At 39.2% G+C, this 17382-nt stretch overlaps 1 protein-coding gene across 1 annotated transcript in view; it reads left to right on the top strand.

The window, feature by feature from the left end:
• Nucleotides 1-1242: 1242 nt before the first annotated feature.
• MEGF9 (multiple EGF like domains 9) overlaps nucleotides 1243-17382 on the top strand; it is a 131336-nt gene continuing 115196 nt past the window's right edge. Inside the window, exon 1 of the mRNA XM_020990592.2 lies at nucleotides 1243-1971. Within this exon, the coding sequence (XP_020846251.1) occupies nucleotides 1434-1971 (538 nt within the window). The 5' untranslated portion in view covers nucleotides 1243-1433. The remainder of the gene's footprint in view (nucleotides 1972-17382) is intronic.

Below are 17382 nucleotides of genomic sequence, written 5' to 3' on the forward strand. Positions count from 1 at the left end.
CGTAGGATAATGGGATTTAAACATGGAAGGAACCTTAGAAATCATTTAATCATCTTTTTTTTTAATTTTACAGATGAGGAAACTGAGGTCCATAGAAGTACTTGGGCAGGATCTCACAGGCTAAGCGGCAGAACCAGGAATCCGAGTTTTCTGACTCCAAATACAGTGCTCTTTCTACTGTGAGTTCTTACTACTTGACCCTTCCTGCAAAACCCGGTAATTTTGCAAGGCACTGTAGAATACATGAAAGAGCACGGGACTTGGAGCTAGGACACCTGAGTTCAAATCCAGCTCTGATTCTAGCTACGTGACTTAGGACAAGCCATTACACTTCTTTGAACCTCAGTTTCCTTATCTGCTAAATACGGACGATAATCATACTTGTACTATCTCATAAGATTGTTGTGAGAAAAACATTGTATAAATTGCTTGAAAAGTGAATTGTGTTATTACTGTGAGGTGCTAATTCCCTGGGATCATGTAATAACTGCTTTCTGTTTAATGAAATTAGCCAGGGCTTTGGGCTCCCATCCATCCAAAACTGGGACATCCTTTGCCGCCCCAGAAGTGGCTGCATCTCCATCTCGTGCCTTTGGTACAGTCTCTGAATCCCGGAGATGCATGAGTGTTCGGGGATATTGCAGGGACCGAACGACCTCCCTTTGGGAGGCAAACAGCAGCTGGGGCTGCTGACCCAGCGCTCCCCAACCCCCAACCCCATTGTTCGGCGTGGAAGAACGAAAGGGGGTGTGTGTGGGGGATGAGAAAAACACTTGACAGCCCCTACCCTAGGCCGAGCTGGCTAGTTTAAAGGAACAACGGGCATCACAATACACTGCCCGCACCCGAGGTTAGAAAACAACGGACTTGGGGGTGCATCCTTTGTTTGCAGCCCGTACGCCCGGCAGGAAGGGAGGGAGCTCGCGCCCCGCTAGCTCGTTCGCTCCCTCAGCGAACAATGCAGCCGCAACCACCGCTGGCCGTGGATGCTAGAGCTCGAGCTCGCGCCTCCCTCCCCCCTCCCGACACTCTCCCCCTTCCTCTCCTCGCTCCAGGCCTCCTTTGATTGGTCGTCGGGGCACAAAGAGGTCGGGAAGCGGCGGCGTCACGTGGGATGGAGTGGCCCAGGACTGGTCGAGAGGGCTCGTTGATTCCGGAGAGGGGGCGGAGCCGTTCGTTACGTCGCTCTCCTCCCGGGCCCGCCCGCCCGCCGGCCCGGCCGGCCGCCTGTCAGAGGGAGGCGGAGGGCGGGAGGCAGGGATGGTGCGACTGCGGGCGGCGGCGTCTCCGTCTCCTTCTCCGTTCCGGTCTCTCGGCTTAACTCGTCTCGGCTGGATTCGTGGCCGGACGCCGCGCTTACCCCCAGCGCGAGCGCGCGAGTGACCGCCTGACTGAATGAATGACCGGCCCGGGCCGCCGCTGCCGCGCGCGCCATGAGGAGCCTGCCCAGCCTGGGGGGCATCGCCCTGCTCTGCTGCTGCGTGGCCGCCGCCGCCACCTCGGTCCCCGCCTCAGCCTCCGCCTTCCCCACCGCCTCAGCCGCCGGGACGGTCCCGACCCCTGCGGGCGGACGGGACCGCGCCCCCTCGCCTCCCCCCTCCGGAGCCGCCGACGCTGGCGGTGACGGGGAACGGGACCGGGGTGCTGAGAAGCAGGTGGAGGAGCCGGTCAGTCACGCCCCCATCACGGTCAGCGCGGCCGCCGGCCCCGCGGCAGAGGGGACCCCCGGGCTCGAGCCGGAGCCCACGCCTCGCAGGACCGAAGCCTCCCCCGCGGGCCCCAGCAGCTCCCTGACCACAGTCCCCCAGGTCCTGATCCCGACCCCAACTTTGATTCTGACTAGAACGACCCAGGCCGTGGCTGCGACCCAGACCCCGACCCTGACCTTGACCCCATCTGTGCTCTGGAGCGGCCCCTCGCCCACCCCACCTGCGGACCAGCCCGGCCAGCCCTCCCGCCCCACGCCCAGAGGTGAGTAGCCGCCCCGCCCCACCCTCTCCTCTTCTCCCCTCCCCCTCTGGGGAGGAAGCTCCTGGCCTCCCTCCCCGCCCCAACTACGCCAGGTGTCACCCCATATTTTTGCACTGGGGCTGCTACCCTCCCTTAAAGCAGGCTTAGAGCGGCCCCGGCCTTCCACCCCAAGATCATCTGGGTGCTGTCTTCAACCCCACTCCTAAAGAGCTAAGGGAAAGCAAGGAGAAGAGGAGGTACCCCCAACCTTCCCCATGCCCATGTTTCTCCGATCTCAAAAGAAAGAGGTCGTCTGGAAGGACCCTAAGAAATAACATCTTCCCGACCTTTCTTGTCTGTCTTTTGGCCCTAGTAAATGGTCATGACTTTTTTTTTTTTGAGTATCATTTATTATCTGTTGTCCCAAAAGCTTTTAAGGTCGTAATGATTTGAAAACCCAAGAGAACTTCGATTTTCCCTGGGCCAACGAATAGTTTCACCTTTCCTGGGCCACTTACTCCTTGGTGAGGAAGTGAAAGATGCAGGACATGTATTCCCATCTGTAGTTCATACGCTTTTGTCTCAAGACACTGAATCGGGGCAAACTTTTGGTTCATGAATTTGGCCGAGTTAGCGCTGTCTCTTTTCCAGAAAGGGAAGATTATATAAAGACCTTGCTTCATTGATGAAAAGTTGTGTATCTAGGACCTCGAAAGCCGTCAATTTTCTTATTCTGTTGGCTTTTTTGTTTGTTTGTTTGTTTATTTAAACTTTGGATCTGCGTGTGACAGGTGGAGAAAACACTGAGAGAATTATGTTTACAAAGAGTGGTAGAGACTACTCACAAAATAAAAACCATAAGGATCCAGTTGTCCAATGACATGGGTAGATCTTGTGGGATCGGTGTGCTGATTGTAGGGGAAATTACAATACAGTATCTAGGTGAACACACTTTTTAAAAATAGGTTAAAAAATGTTTTTTCTTTCCCTTCCTGCTTGCCTCTCCAACAACAAGTTTATCTAATTTGCTCTTTGAATGATTAAAAGTCTAAGCAGGAATCCACATTTTTCTAAAAACTTGGTTGTTTGGATTTTACTGTTGATAACAGTAGCTTATATTTTTAGTTCTGAATTTGTAAAGTGCTTTATATATCACAAATGACATTTTCTCAATCCATGTCATAAAAGAAATTTTCTTATAATAGTCAAAGAAGATATTCTAGAAACCTATTGTTTAAAACATATTTTAAGATCATAGGATCATAGCTTTAGATCTGGGAGGGACATCAGAGATCATTTAGTCCAGCCCCAGGAGGGGCTCCTCTTACAGACAGGAAACTGAGGCAAAGGAGTTTAAATGACTTGCTTGGGATCCTGCAAGTAATGAACATCATTTGATCTAGAGCCAGGAATTGAACTTAAGTTCTCTGGTTCCTTGGCTAAGGTAGGAAAGAAATTGAACAAGTGAGATAACTTTAAAGTTATTGTCCAAGACTACTTTTAAAAAGACTTTTCTGAACCCCTTCACTGCTAGTGCAGCTGTAGAATTATTTTTTTTTCATACTTTTGCCCTATTTGAGTTTTTACCAGACCTCATAAGCATATGACAGATTAGGGTCTTGCCTTATATTTTTTGGGTGTTACTCTAAATAGAATTATAAATTTTTATTCACCCCTGAGCATTTCTCTCTTTCAGTTTGTTGTATTCAGAGAGGGAGAATGATAAACTAGCTTAGATTTGTTTTTGTACAGCTTTTTGTTTTTCCGTGTGCTTAAGAGATGGACGACATTTTTGTGTAAATGGGCCAATCTTGATCCTGGGTATGTATGAATTGTTATTCATCTGAAAAACCTGATAGATTTCATACTCTTCCCCTTTGGTAGAACTCAGATCTCTGGGTTTGAAGAGCACTTGCAACTAACTATAAAGCATTACGTAAATAAAAGGCAGTGTCAAAAGAACTGGTGCCACTCCACATCTGGGTTCTGCCACATACTCTATGACATTGGACAAATCAATTTGCCTTCTCTGGACCTGTTTCCTCGGTTACAAAAATGGATACCCATATTAGGGCCTTCAGGTTTGCAAAACACTTTACATATGCAGTCTCATTTAATCCTCACTACCACCCTGTGAGGTAGGAAATGAGGCTGAAAAAGGTTAGTTAAGTGATTTGCCTAGAGTTACATAGCTAGCAAATATTCTGAGGCAGGATTTGAACTCTGGTTGTCCTGACTTTATCCACCATGGTACCTAAAAACCTCAAGTAAAGGTCCTGTGAAGTTTATTACTATAGGATTTAAAGCTGATAGATAGATATACTTTAGTAATTTAGCCCAACACCCCCATTTTACAGATGAAGAATCTGAGGCCCAGAGAGATGAAGTGACTTGCTCAAAGGTACATAGGTAAACAATATTCAATTTACTAAAATTGTGAATACTATTTTGCAGTAAATTGTATAGCTATTATGTGAACCCAAGTCCTCTCAATTTAGTTTTCTTTCCATTACTCTAGCGAAAGTACTGTGAAATATTTGTAGAATACTTGTGAAATACTGTGGAATACTTGTGAAAGCTTGGTGTAAATATATAAATTATTACTGCATAAATGAAAGCTCAAGATTGGAAATTCCAAAAAAGAGTCAGTTTAATTAAAAATCATTAAAAAATTATGATGTTTTTATTTCTTTTGGTAAATAGAATGGAATTAAGTAAAATGATTCAGTATTGTCTAGAATATTAATAGTCAGTGGGCCCATAGCGTGATTACCACAGATCATGAAGTAACCTAAGTCACATATAACAAATCTTCAATAGCCCTCCTGTGCTTTAGAGACTATGCATTTCTGTGTAATTGGTGCTGGAATACGAACATGTAATTAACTCTTGGTTTTTTTTTCTTTTGGCTAGGCAGTGGGGTTAAGTGACTTGCCCAGGGTCACACAGCTAGTATGTGTTATGTGTCTGAAGTCAGATTTGAACTCAGGCCCTCCTGAATCCAGGGCCGGTGCTCTATCCACTGCGCCATCTAGCTGCCCCTATAATTAACTCTTAATGCTGGAAAGACTTGGGTCAGGTTAACAGACTTAGTTCCAACTAGAAAGTAATGTAATCAGGTACTGACTTTTCCTAGGGAGAGAATACCAGAGATTGCTCAGTGGACTGCTTTTAATAGGATAACAGTTGCCTGCTCTTGCTTGAAGAAAAATCTTTGATTCAACTTAACAAAGCTAGTTTGGCTTGCAGTTTCCTTGGCTTCTGAGAAGATGGCTAAGGCTGGAATTTATTCCTGTTAGGGCTCACTGCCATTGGTAATATTCTTAAAAAACTGTCTTTAGACGAGGTCTTAAGGCTGCATTTTGAATCAATGAAAGTTTCTGTCCTTTAAGCCTATAGCTCAGAGCTCCTCAGTTAGGGCCTCCTTTTATTTTCTGGGACATTGCTGTGCAAACTGAAACTAATTGCTCATCCAGCAGACACCATTCTCTTCCTACCAGTGCAAAACATCAGACTAGTTTGTACATTTGAGAAGGGGAAATAGAAGGCTTTGATACTAGTAGACAATAATAATCACTAGGGTACCATTCAGGTTAGAGCAAGAAGATACTGATGCAATTATGAATGCTTGTATTCTGTGAACGTGGAAGATCTTTCTATAGACAGAAATCTGAGGGCAAGTCAGAACAGGTTATTGTGTCCTCATAGGACAGCATGATTGCATGGATAAAAACAAAATGAATTTAGGTGGCATAGGAGTAAAGGTTAGAAAGTAGTAAGTTGTCAGAGTCCCCTTTCAAGTACTATGGCTCTTAGATTATTTGTAGGCCATTATTTAGGCCAAAGTCATTAAAATTGTTTATCTGTGACTTGAGTTACAAGAAAGAAATCAGTGTCTAAGCTGAGATTAGAGTTCCAGGGTTTGGAAACCTAAATAGTGTCATATGAGCATAGTATGGCAGAAATACTCAGATAATGAAGGAAAAGGTCTAAAAATGCAGGTCCTTTTTACCTGTGCTGGAAATGTTAATTTTATCCTAAAATTCCCTGCAACTTTTCTTTTGAGTCTCACTTGGCTAAGCTTTAGAAGAGGTCATCTACATTTAATAATTGAAAAATACCTTAAGGCCTTAGGAAACAAGGAGATAAAGAGCATTCTCTGTACCTTCCAGCTCTCATATAAACAAATTGTTATATGCAAAAGAGGAAGAAATTGTTTTGAAGACAATAGTGACTGAGTTTAATCTTTGACATCTCTAGTATTTTTCAGCTTAAGACCTTCTACAAAATAATTACCCTTACCAATTCTTTTCTGTTTGGGAATATTTTGTAGACTATAATGCCAAAAAAAAAATTCATGAATGCTTTTGGTTATCTTTCAAAAGGTTCTATTATGACCTGTGATGAATAAAAACATCATTTGTAGTCAGCTTACTCTGGATCAGGTTTAGTGTCCTTCCACAGCTATCTTCTGTGTCTTATCACTGACACAGGTGCACACAGCTCTTGAAATACTTCAATCTCCTGACCAGTTGTCAGAGTAACATAACCAGCCTTAAAACGCTATATAAGTTTGATGAATCATGTTTCCAAGAGGTTTTGTGGGTAGCCTACAGTCTACTACAAATATACAGGAAGAATATGACTGGGCCTTTAGCGTCTTTATTTTCCTTAAGATTAATAGAAATAAAGCACTCACTACTTTAATTTCAGAATCTGTCACAGATATTGACTTATCTCCTGGCACCCTAGTAAAAAAGGAAAGAAAAATATTACTTTGCCTATTTTACTGATCAGCACAAGATGTTTCAGAACTTACTATTACTAAATTTTGCACTGGCCAGTTTTAAGAGAGACAGAATTAAAATAAAAGCAAAAGATCTTACTTGCCTGAAAGACAGGAATATCAGTTGAGATGACTTTTTTTTAATGTATTACAAACTTTTACTCAAGTACGTATCATTCTCTCTGGGCCTCAGTTTCTCCTTTATCAAATGTAAAGATTGGACTAGCTTCAGTTCAACAATTCAGCTCACATATATGTGCACAATTCTATGCCAGGAGCTGAGGATGAGGAGAAAAAAAAAGGCAAAATAGTCCCTGCCATCATGTAGCTTTTTGTCTGCTTAATAACCCCTGTTCCTCTAATATCTTTCTCCTTCGTATGTTCTGACATTTCTGTTTTGTTTCTTTCTAGCTTTAGCATTCCTTGAGTTTCTTCCATTGACTTTCTATTCAGCTATGAGACAAAAAATCTTTTATTTGTTGATCCTGAGATATTATTACTCTGTGTCTTGATCTTTTTCAACCACAGTTTTTGATTTTTCTTTTTCTTCCTTGAGCTCTACTTCTCTGACTGCTTTAGACAAAGGTTTTTTAAAAATGGAGAGGATAAATATTATAAGCTTTAGGATTGCATGCGTGTAGTCTGTTAGAATCACTACAAAAAAGTTTCCCAAATGAACCATTTTTCTTATCACTATGCATACAGTATGGTGTTCAATACTCATATGGTTAATTTGTATCAGATGTATCAAGTTAAATGCCACCAAGCCACAAGCAAAACTGATGTAAAAAATGAAATCTTTTTCCATATTCCTTTTCTTATGCTTCTGTCTGTATCTTGTGTTCTTCCTTTCTAGCTCATTTCTAGTTAAAATCTATTTCTTCCCTTTATTCCCATATTTTTTTGTCTAGTTCTATAAGTTTGCCCCATGCTCTTTATAGAAGCAAATTATTCTTTCTGCTTGACAATTTACTATTTTCTGTGTCCCATTCTTTACGAAGATTTTTCTAGAAAATTGAAAGGTCTTTGGAGATATTCTAATAAAGGCTATCTTCAACAATATCAAATATAAAGAACTGTGTTACCATTTGGTCTTGAACATGTTCAGTCTGTGTGTAATCAATATTTTTTATTATACAAATATTAACTACTCCTTATTAGACTATGAGGCCATACATACCATTGTGAGACAGCTTGATGTACTGGAAAGATGACTGGACTAGGCATCCAGAATACCAGGGTTCTAGTCCTAGCTCTGCTACTATCTAGTTGTGTGACCTTGAGCATATTAAATATTTCTAAGTTTTGCTTCCTCATGTGTTGGTGGTTGAATTGGATGATTTCTGAGTCCTTCTAATTCTATTATGCTCTCTTCTAATGTCATGTTATTTTCCCCTCTTAAACCTGTTTTTTCTCATGACTGTTATTTCTATGATGCCACCATTTCCTGTTTTTTATGTTCATAACCTTGGTAATAATGCCTCTTCTCTTTCCCTTACTTCTCATATCCAATCAGTTATCAAGACTTGTCAAGTTGGAGGCATCTCTTGAATCTTACACCTTTCTCTCTGTTTTCACTCTTGCCGCCCTATTGCAGACTCATATTAGCCCCCACATGGTCTACTGCAACTGTCCATTCATTTTCTCTACCCTCTGTTTTAAATTTAAACCTTTAACTCCTTCTCCACTTTTCTTCTCCCCCTCCCTTCTTTGCCATCATGAATGCTTTTGCCAGAATAATTTTTCTTAAGCATAGATCTAGTTATGTCATTCAACTCAAAAGTTTTCAATAGCTCATGATTGCCTCCTGAGTAAAGTTGAAACTCCCAACTCTGGGTTTTGTTCATGCTGTTTCCTATGCCAAAAATGTCTTCCTTTCTTCCTTTGATTGGGGAATTCTTAATCCTAACACACACAGCATCTTCTCCATGAAGTCTTCCCTGATTTTTCAGTGAGTAATGACTTTCTCCTTCAGGCCTCATATTTAATGTACTTATAATGCCCTTTGTCTTGCACACCTATAAGCCCTGCTATGGTGGGAGGCTGAAGCTAGTGTATTGATTGAATTAAAGAATCCTGAGCTGCCATAGAACTAAAGATGATCTTGTGTCTGAAAAGGCTGGCACCAATATAGTGAACCCCCAAGAAGCAGTGGGCCCCCAGGATATGTAAGAGGCTTGAACTGATTGTAAAGGCAGTAAATGGCTGGTAAACTTCCAACATGGGCAAGACGGAAGCACAGTCTGAATACAGTTATTTATTGGGTAATATTTTATGGCTATCTGTACTTGTGCCTTTCTTCCCTCTTGGAATGTAAGCTCCATGAGAACAAGAACCATGTTTATCTAAACTTTGTTTAGTTCCTAGTACAGTGTTCTCTACACACACCTAGGTATCAAGTTTTATTAAATATTTGTAGAATGAATCATAAGATCTTGGAGTTGGAAGGGAACTCAGAAGTCTAACATATATATGAGTAGAAATCTCCTCAGTGGTCACCTAGTTTCTTCTTGAAAACTCCAGTGATTGGAAACTCACTATCTCTCTTATAGTGCTGACATTCTGTGATTCTTCTTCCTGACTTCTACTGAATATGTTTCAGGGAAAGAGTAAAGAAAATACTTTCTTAACAGAAACAAAAAAGTCTGACTATAAGTAGACTCATTACTAAAGATAAGCAGCAATTCTCTTCTATGTGGGTCAAAGGCTATTCTTATTAATAAGTGGATGTGAAATTACATATGAAAAATGTTTAATTTAAGAGGAAAAAGTACTCTATCATTTAAATTATAAAATTTCCTGTTTAAAAATAAACAATTTGAAAATTCACTTACCTGGATACCCATGTAATACTGATTGAGCTACCTTACTGGATGCCATATGGCATCCTGCTCTGTGTGCTTTCTAAAGACAGGGCCATTACAGTTTATAGTATGTTTATTTTATTTTTCTACTAAAATCATGTACTTTGGGAGCAATATAGGAAGTTAAATTTTAACTTTTTTCAGGTTTAGTTTTCACAAAGGGTATTAAAGCCAGTACCTTATTATATGAAGCATATTTTGTTATTATATTTATTAGTATTGAGATAGTGATTAGCCCAGAAAAATTACGTGCCTTGTCCAAGGTCACACAGATAGCAAAGCTGGGATTTGAACCCTGATTATCTTACTCTCAATCCCCAGTGTGCTTTCTACTAATGTTAATGCCTAAGACATGGATGGCTTCATGCAAAGCATTATTACTTGGAAGTGAAATATCTTTATTGCTTCTTTTTGTTCTTAACTTACTATTTTACTTTTATTGCACTGCCTCAGTTGAGTTTGGTAACAGTATGGAGACTTTTGTCCTTTTCATACTCATGCCCTGTTACCTATTCTCAAATCCCTTTTTTCCTACTAATCATTGTTTTGATACTTTGTTGGCCCCTAAAAACAGTGAACTTTTCCCAGGACTAAGAAATAGATGTAGGTATTTTTTTCTTTCAAATTTTACCAACCCCTTTAAAAAATACCTCTATTAGTGGAAATTGGGGAGATGCCCATCAATTGGGGAAATGGTTGAACAAGTTGTGATGTATGAATGTAATGGACTTCTATTGTGCTATAAGAAGTGACTAGTGGGCAGATTTCAGAAAAACCTGGAAAAGTTTACGTTAACTGAAGCAAAGTGAAGTGAGCAGAACTAGGAGAACATTGTACACAGTAACTGCAACGCTATGCTATGATCAACTATGCTTGACTTAGCTCTTCTCAGCAGTACAATGATAAAGACAATTCCAAAAGATACATACTGGAAAATGTTATCCACATCTGGAGAAATAACTGATGGAGTCTGAATGCAGATTGAAGCGTACTATTTTTACTTTTTTATAGTTTTTCTCCCCTTTTTTCTGTTTCCTCTTTCACAACATGGCTAATATGGAAATATGTTTTACGTGATTGAACATGTATAACCTATATCAATTTACTTACCATCTTAGAGGGGGAAAGGAGGGAGAAAATTTGACTCAAAATTTTATTGAAAAAAAGAATGTTAAGATTGTTTTTACATTTATTTGGAAAAAATAAAATACTATTTAAAAGAAAAAAAAATAATCAGGAACAGCTCCCAGTTTAGCAAAGCATAGCAGACTGAAACAAGTAAATAATATGGTAAGACTCTGGGCTTCCTTTCCAAAGAAACAAAAATTTTAATAAATAGATGCTTGCTTTTAAGAATAAAAACCCTCCATTATTTGCTGGTGTACCCTGTCCCAATCATCTATTGAACTCTCCCTTGAAAAAAAGAAAAATAGATAAGAAAACAGACACTATGATTATATCTGACTCTATATGTATACTGTCATCTAAATATAATGTAGAATGTTATACACATATATTTTATATATTTATATTATGTCTTATATGTATTTATATATTACATATATAACATTCTACACTGTGGTCTTCCACTTTTCTATGGAGAAGAGAGGTGTGTTACACCATTCTCTAGGAGCAAGATTGGATATTATGTTTAATCTGAGTTCAGCTTCCTTTTAGTGTTTGCATTTACTTTAATTTATTATAGATGTGGATGTTGTTTCCTGGTTCTGATTTATTTGTTCTGCCTGAATTTGTATAGGTCTTATCATGTTTCTCTAGATTTATCATATTGGTCATTTCTCACAGAGCAATCATATTTCATTATATTCATATACCACAATTTGTTCAGCCATTCTTTTGTTTTTAGGCACTCACTTTATTTACAATTTTTTTGATACCACAAAAAGTGCTTGAGATATATACCTAGTAGTAGGATCGTGGGGCCAATGTATGAAACATTTAATGACTTCTTGCATAATTCCAAATAATTTTCCCGAATGTCTGGATCAATTTATAATTTTACTAAAAGAGAATCAACGTGCCTACCTTCCTACAGCCTCTCCACCATTGACTATTTCCATTTTTTAATGCCTGCAAATTTGACAGATATAAAGTGAAGCCTTCAAATTGTTTTAATTGCATTTTTCTTATTGGTTAATTGGATTTTTTTATATGACTGTTGATAATTTGCATTTCTTTTAAAAACTATCTTTCAACTACTTACCTATCTAGTAATGACTCTTAGTCATATATTTATGTATGTATGTAGGTATGTGTCACCTCTATTCCTTATATGATTATGAATTCTTACCCTAACCCATAGAATTAAAAATATTGCCATTTAGTTTCCTTTTTTTTTAAATAATATGACCTTTTAACATTTAGTTTATTTGGAGATTATTGGAGTATATAATAAGATTGTATTTGTTTATAAGTTGTGGGAAATTGACATGGCCCCTGGCCCACCTTTGGTCAGTCTAATTCAACTGGTAAACCTGAGCCTGCTGTTAAATTCCCTGTGTACATTTTCCTGTCTGAAAAGTAAGGTAGATTTTCTACTGAAAAAAAAAAGTTGAAGACCATTGGTCTACATACCTTTCTAGTTGCCTCTTATCCCTTTCCTTTTATCTGTTTCTTTCTTAGATTCCCTGGGTTAAGAGTATAGGGCTATCAGTGTCTCACTGTCTATTTAGTCCTATAAGGAAATGTGAGTTGGGCTACAGGAGTCATTTGGTCCTTTCCCATGCCCCCCTTCCCCATGTTTAAATTGCAAAATGGAAAGGAAATACTATATATAAGTACTATTCTGCAAGTCATCCCCAGTCTGGCTTATGACCATAGCAGATAACTGACTACTTTAAGATGAGTTCCTGAAGGAAAGAAATCTTAGGAGATATCAGTTTCATTTTGCCATGGATTGCTGAGGTGTTTGAATGAATTCTTTAGTAAACAGAAATGAGAATTCCAGAAATTAATTAACATTATTTATTATATGTTCTGACACAACAACCACTATTTTCTTTTAGCTTGTGTATATGAATTATTATGCTATATGTAAATTATTAAGTACATATTTAATAATTTCACAAGTATTATGTGCTTACTGTGTACAAGGTGGAAGGCAGGGAATTATGGTGGCTAGAGAGTCAGTCTTGGACTGTGTTCGAGTTTTGCTTCTCACACGCATACTGGTATTATAACCTTGATCAGGTCATTTAACTTCTTATTGCCCCAGGCAACTCTCTAAGATTAAAACCTGTAGAGAAGTTGCAGATCTACATTGGTAGATGTAATTTCCTCCCTGAAAGTCAGTCAATCAGTCAAATAAGCATTTATTAAACACTTATTATGTGCCAGACACTGTTCTAAATGCTGGGAATACAAATAAAAGCAAAAGAAAGTATTTGCTCTCATGGAGCTTACATTGTAAGGGAGAAGGACAATGCAGAAAAGAAAGCCAAAAAGCAAAAGTGGGTGGAGAAGGTATATGACATGGAGCCATAATGGGGAAGTCCAGAGGAATGCAGTCTGATGGGAAATAAAAAGATGGCTGGCTGGGCACTCTTCTTCAATGGTGGTTCTGGGAGGAGGATTCCAATCAGAGGGAAGGGCTCCACAAGCAGATAGTACTTACTGAGTTCCAGCACTGACATGATCTTTCATAATGAAGAGGTTTCTAAGTCATGGTGGAGAAGGCCAGAAGAGTATGCCTAATGGGAAATGAAGTTCCCTGCACCAGTGAAATCATAGGTCAGGTTTAAAATATAATTTACAGGCCACTTTGCTGGGGAAGATTAGTCAAGTAAGTACTAGTTGAGATTTGTTGCTTATCTTCTCTCACAGCTTTCTGTGAGTTCTTATCCAAACATATTACTATTGATAAAAAAAGGAACTACTTGTGCTGCTCTTGTATGTTTTTCAGCAGTATAAGTATCCTTGGGGGGAAAAAACTTGATCTGACAGTGCACTGATTTCCTAGTAAAATCTAGAATAATCCCTGCACTTTCTTTTATTTTTCAGCCGTGGGAATGATTATGCACACAAGGCTTTGAGAGAGGTAGAGCTCCTTGGAATCTGAACCTGCTTTAATGAAAAGGCATTTTTGTTATTGTATAATCTTCTCTCATAATAAAGTCACAGAACTTCTCTCTGTTAAATAAAATAAAACAACCCAGGAATCATGGCTATAACCTTTCACAGAATGACACATTTGAGTTTTAAAAAGAAGGGCCCTGGAGTTGAGTCAGGAAACCTAAATCCTTGCTCTGGCTCTATCATTCCCTGGATGACCTTGGGCAAACTTGACTTCCTCGGGCCTTGATCTTCTTATGTGCTATGGAAAGAGCAAGAGATTTGGAGTTGGAGAACCTGGGTTTCAACTCCTGGCATTGCTGCTTACTACCTGAGTCACCTTGGGCAAATCACAATCTCCCTGGTCTCAATTTCCTTGTTTGTAAAATAGGATGATCTGATTTCTAAGGTCTCTATGATCCTCTTATCCTCAAATGGCTTAGGCTTTCTTATCAAATAGTGAATTTACTGTCCTTGAGAGCATTCAAACAGAAGCTAGTTGATCATCAGTCCAGGCTGCTATAGAAAAGATGCCTAAATTAGGCGAGGTATTGGCCTAAAATGGCCACTGAAGTCTTTTACTTTTGTAGGGCAGGTAAACACATCTACCAGCCTGGCCCCACAGTCATTGTTCAAGGGAGCAGTCCTTGTGAACATACTGCCTGGCAAATGCCTCTGCATGTGCTACAACTCCCACCCCCTCAGCAGCCATAGATAGTGAAAATCCAGAGAAGAAAGTTCTCAACCTGACATTGTCACATGGTTCAACATAAGAAACTGATATGGTTTACTAATGAAAATGACACTGAAGAAGGTGCATTGCTATCTGACTCGTGGCAAAAACTTCCTATATCTTTTGACTTTCGCTATTTCAGTGTGAACTCATTGAGAGCATGGATTGTCTTTTCTCATTATATCCCCAGTGCTTGGCACATAGTGAATGCTTAATAAATTTTCATTAATTTATTCTCCAACTTTGGAGATTCTGTGGGATCACTCTTTCCCTGTCATAGTGATTCTATAATTCCATGAGTATATTATTCAAGGCTCCTCTAGTATTAAACTCTGTAAAAAAGACGTTTAATCTGTGCTAAGGTTAATCCACATCACTTGACTTTCTTCAGGGCTATTCCTGCTTCTTCTTTAACTTTAAGCACCAACTGTAATTTCTGTCAATGATTCAGCAACAATTAATTCTCCTCAAAGTTGTTTCTTGTTCTCCATGAGAGGCAAATGTGTAAATGAATATGTTTTAATTATCTGGGCCAAAGATGTCATGTCCAAGATTAATGCCTATTTTTAAAAATTGGGCTACCAGTAAATCTTATCAATGAATTTCTAAAAGTGATTGAAAAGGAGGTATCCTTCTATTTCACACAATTTTAATTGAAAAATTCTATATCTCAGTGCCTGAAGTGATCTTTCAACAGAGAATGTTAGAACATATAACTGGAAGTGACCTTTGAAATGATTTTGTCCAACTTCTTCATTTTATAGAGAAGGAAACTGAGGCCCTAAGAGAGGAGGCTTGACCATAGCGGGGCACCAGAAGAGCTTGGGCATGAAGGTCTTCTGACTCTGATTGTTGATTAGACTTGTTGGGAGACCTTTATTAAAATACTCTTTCAACTTTATTACACTACCACTCCTCTCTTTTAGAATTAATGAATAGGTAGATTACAGTTCGGTGAAGTATGCAGCACTGTGCTAGGCTCTGAGGATGCAAAGGAAAGCAGTGGCTTAGTTATTTTCCTCAAGGAGCTTATTTTCTACTGTGGAAGAAGATGAAATATGTATACAGCTAAGTATAAATATTAGGTGGGCAAAGGAAATATCTGAATAAATTACCCTATAAAAACATAGAAGATCTTTTTTGGTTCTAGGGCAGATGGGGATCAAGGAAGGCCTCCTGGGAGGTTCCTGATCTGAGCTTTGTATGAAGATGAGGATTCTGAAAGAGAGTAATGAGGTGAGAGTAGTTTTCTGTCATGAGTGATGGCTTGTGTAAATGTATAGAGCCAGAAAGAGTACATGTTTAGGGAATAATTTCTAGACCAGCATTGTGAAATAAGATTCTAAAGATAGATTGGAGCCTGATTATGGTGGGCCTTAGCCAAGGTAAGGAGTTTATATTTTTGAGTAGGGCAGTGATGTGGTCAAGTCCTGCACCTTAGATTATTTTAGCAGCTGTATAAAGGATGGATTGGAAAGAGGAGTGAGTAACTGGAGGCAGCAGAACCAGTTAGGAGGCTTTTACAATATAGTCCAGGTTAGAGGTGATTGAAAGCCTGAACTAGGGTGGTGACAATTGAGTGGAAATAAGGGGATGAATGTGAGATATGTTGTGGGTATAGAATTAATTAGAATTGTGGACACGGAGGGAGAGAGAAGAATCAAAGATGATTCTGAGACTTCCAAACTGGGTGACTGGTAAGATGGTAGTGCAACAACAGAAATAGATTAAGATAAATAAAATATAATTTCTAGCTTGGTAAAATTCATTGTTATGCTTAAAGTCATTTGAGAAAATTGAAAGTTATGGCATCAGAAGCCATTTATTTATTTGCTAATTGATATAGAAACTTTCCCCTTTCCCCCTAATTTTGGTTTCATTCTGGTAGTTTGTTTTGCCATTAGTCCTACTACTTGAAGTTTAAACTCCTAAGCCTGACATTTGAAGCTCTCAGTAGTCTGACTCTATCTCTACCATACCTCTGCAACCTTATCTCACATTGGTCTGCCTCATTTACCCTACCTACCACTCCAGTTGATTTCCTAACCCTTATGTATGCCTTGTGCTTTCATTCTTTAACACCTTTCTTTGCTTATACAATCCCCTACACCAGAATTTCTTTCCTTCCCAAACACTGCTTATTGAAATCATTTTCATTCTTTAAGGACCAGCTCAAATGTCACTTTACTTCTCTGGACCTAAGTTTCTTAATCTGTAAAATGCAGATTGGACTGTATGATCTCTGAGAGTCCTTTTAGATCTGAATTTGTGATCCTTCATAAGGCTTTCCTTGATTTTTTTTCTCCCTATCCCCTCTCTGGTGCTGCTTAATATTTTTATTAGTGACTTGGATAAAGTCATTCCTGCAGGTCCTATCAAACTTACAAATAACAGAAAGCTAGGAGGGTTAGTCAACATGTGGAATGATAAAATTAGAATTGAAAAAAAAACTTGACAGTATAGAACAAGGAGACCAGTTTGAGTAAGGTGAAATTTATGAAGAAAAATGTAAAGTGCTACTCTATGTTTTTTTAAAAATTGTTCATCAAAATCAGTCTGTAATTTGTGCAGTTAGATCACAAGAAAATAAAAATATTTGAAGGGGCAAGATGGGGGAGGCATGGCTAGATAACAGTTCATGTAAGAGACCTAGGAATTTTAGTAGATTGCAAGCTTAGTACAAGGTCACAGTGCACCATAATCAAGAAAGTTAAGGTGATCTTAGGCTACATTGGAAGAGATATAGGGTCCTAAAAATAGGAAGTGATAGTTCAGACTATCTTCTGTTTTATGTTCAGTTTTAGAACTCATATTTCAGGTAGGATATTCATAAATTAGAAAGCATCCAGAAGAGGGTGAACAAGATTGTGAAAGTCCTTGAGGTTATCCCATATAAAAATCAGTTGAAGGAATTGGGGTTGTTTAGCCTGGAGAAGAGAAGACTTGGGATAGGGGTAGGGTGAAGTTATGTTCAGGTA

This window comes from Phascolarctos cinereus, unplaced genomic scaffold, assembly GCF_003287225.1.
Source record: "Phascolarctos cinereus isolate Bilbo 61053 unplaced genomic scaffold, phaCin_HiC Scaffold_2;HRSCAF=192, whole genome shotgun sequence".
Taxonomy (NCBI): domain Eukaryota; kingdom Metazoa; phylum Chordata; class Mammalia; order Diprotodontia; family Phascolarctidae; genus Phascolarctos; species Phascolarctos cinereus.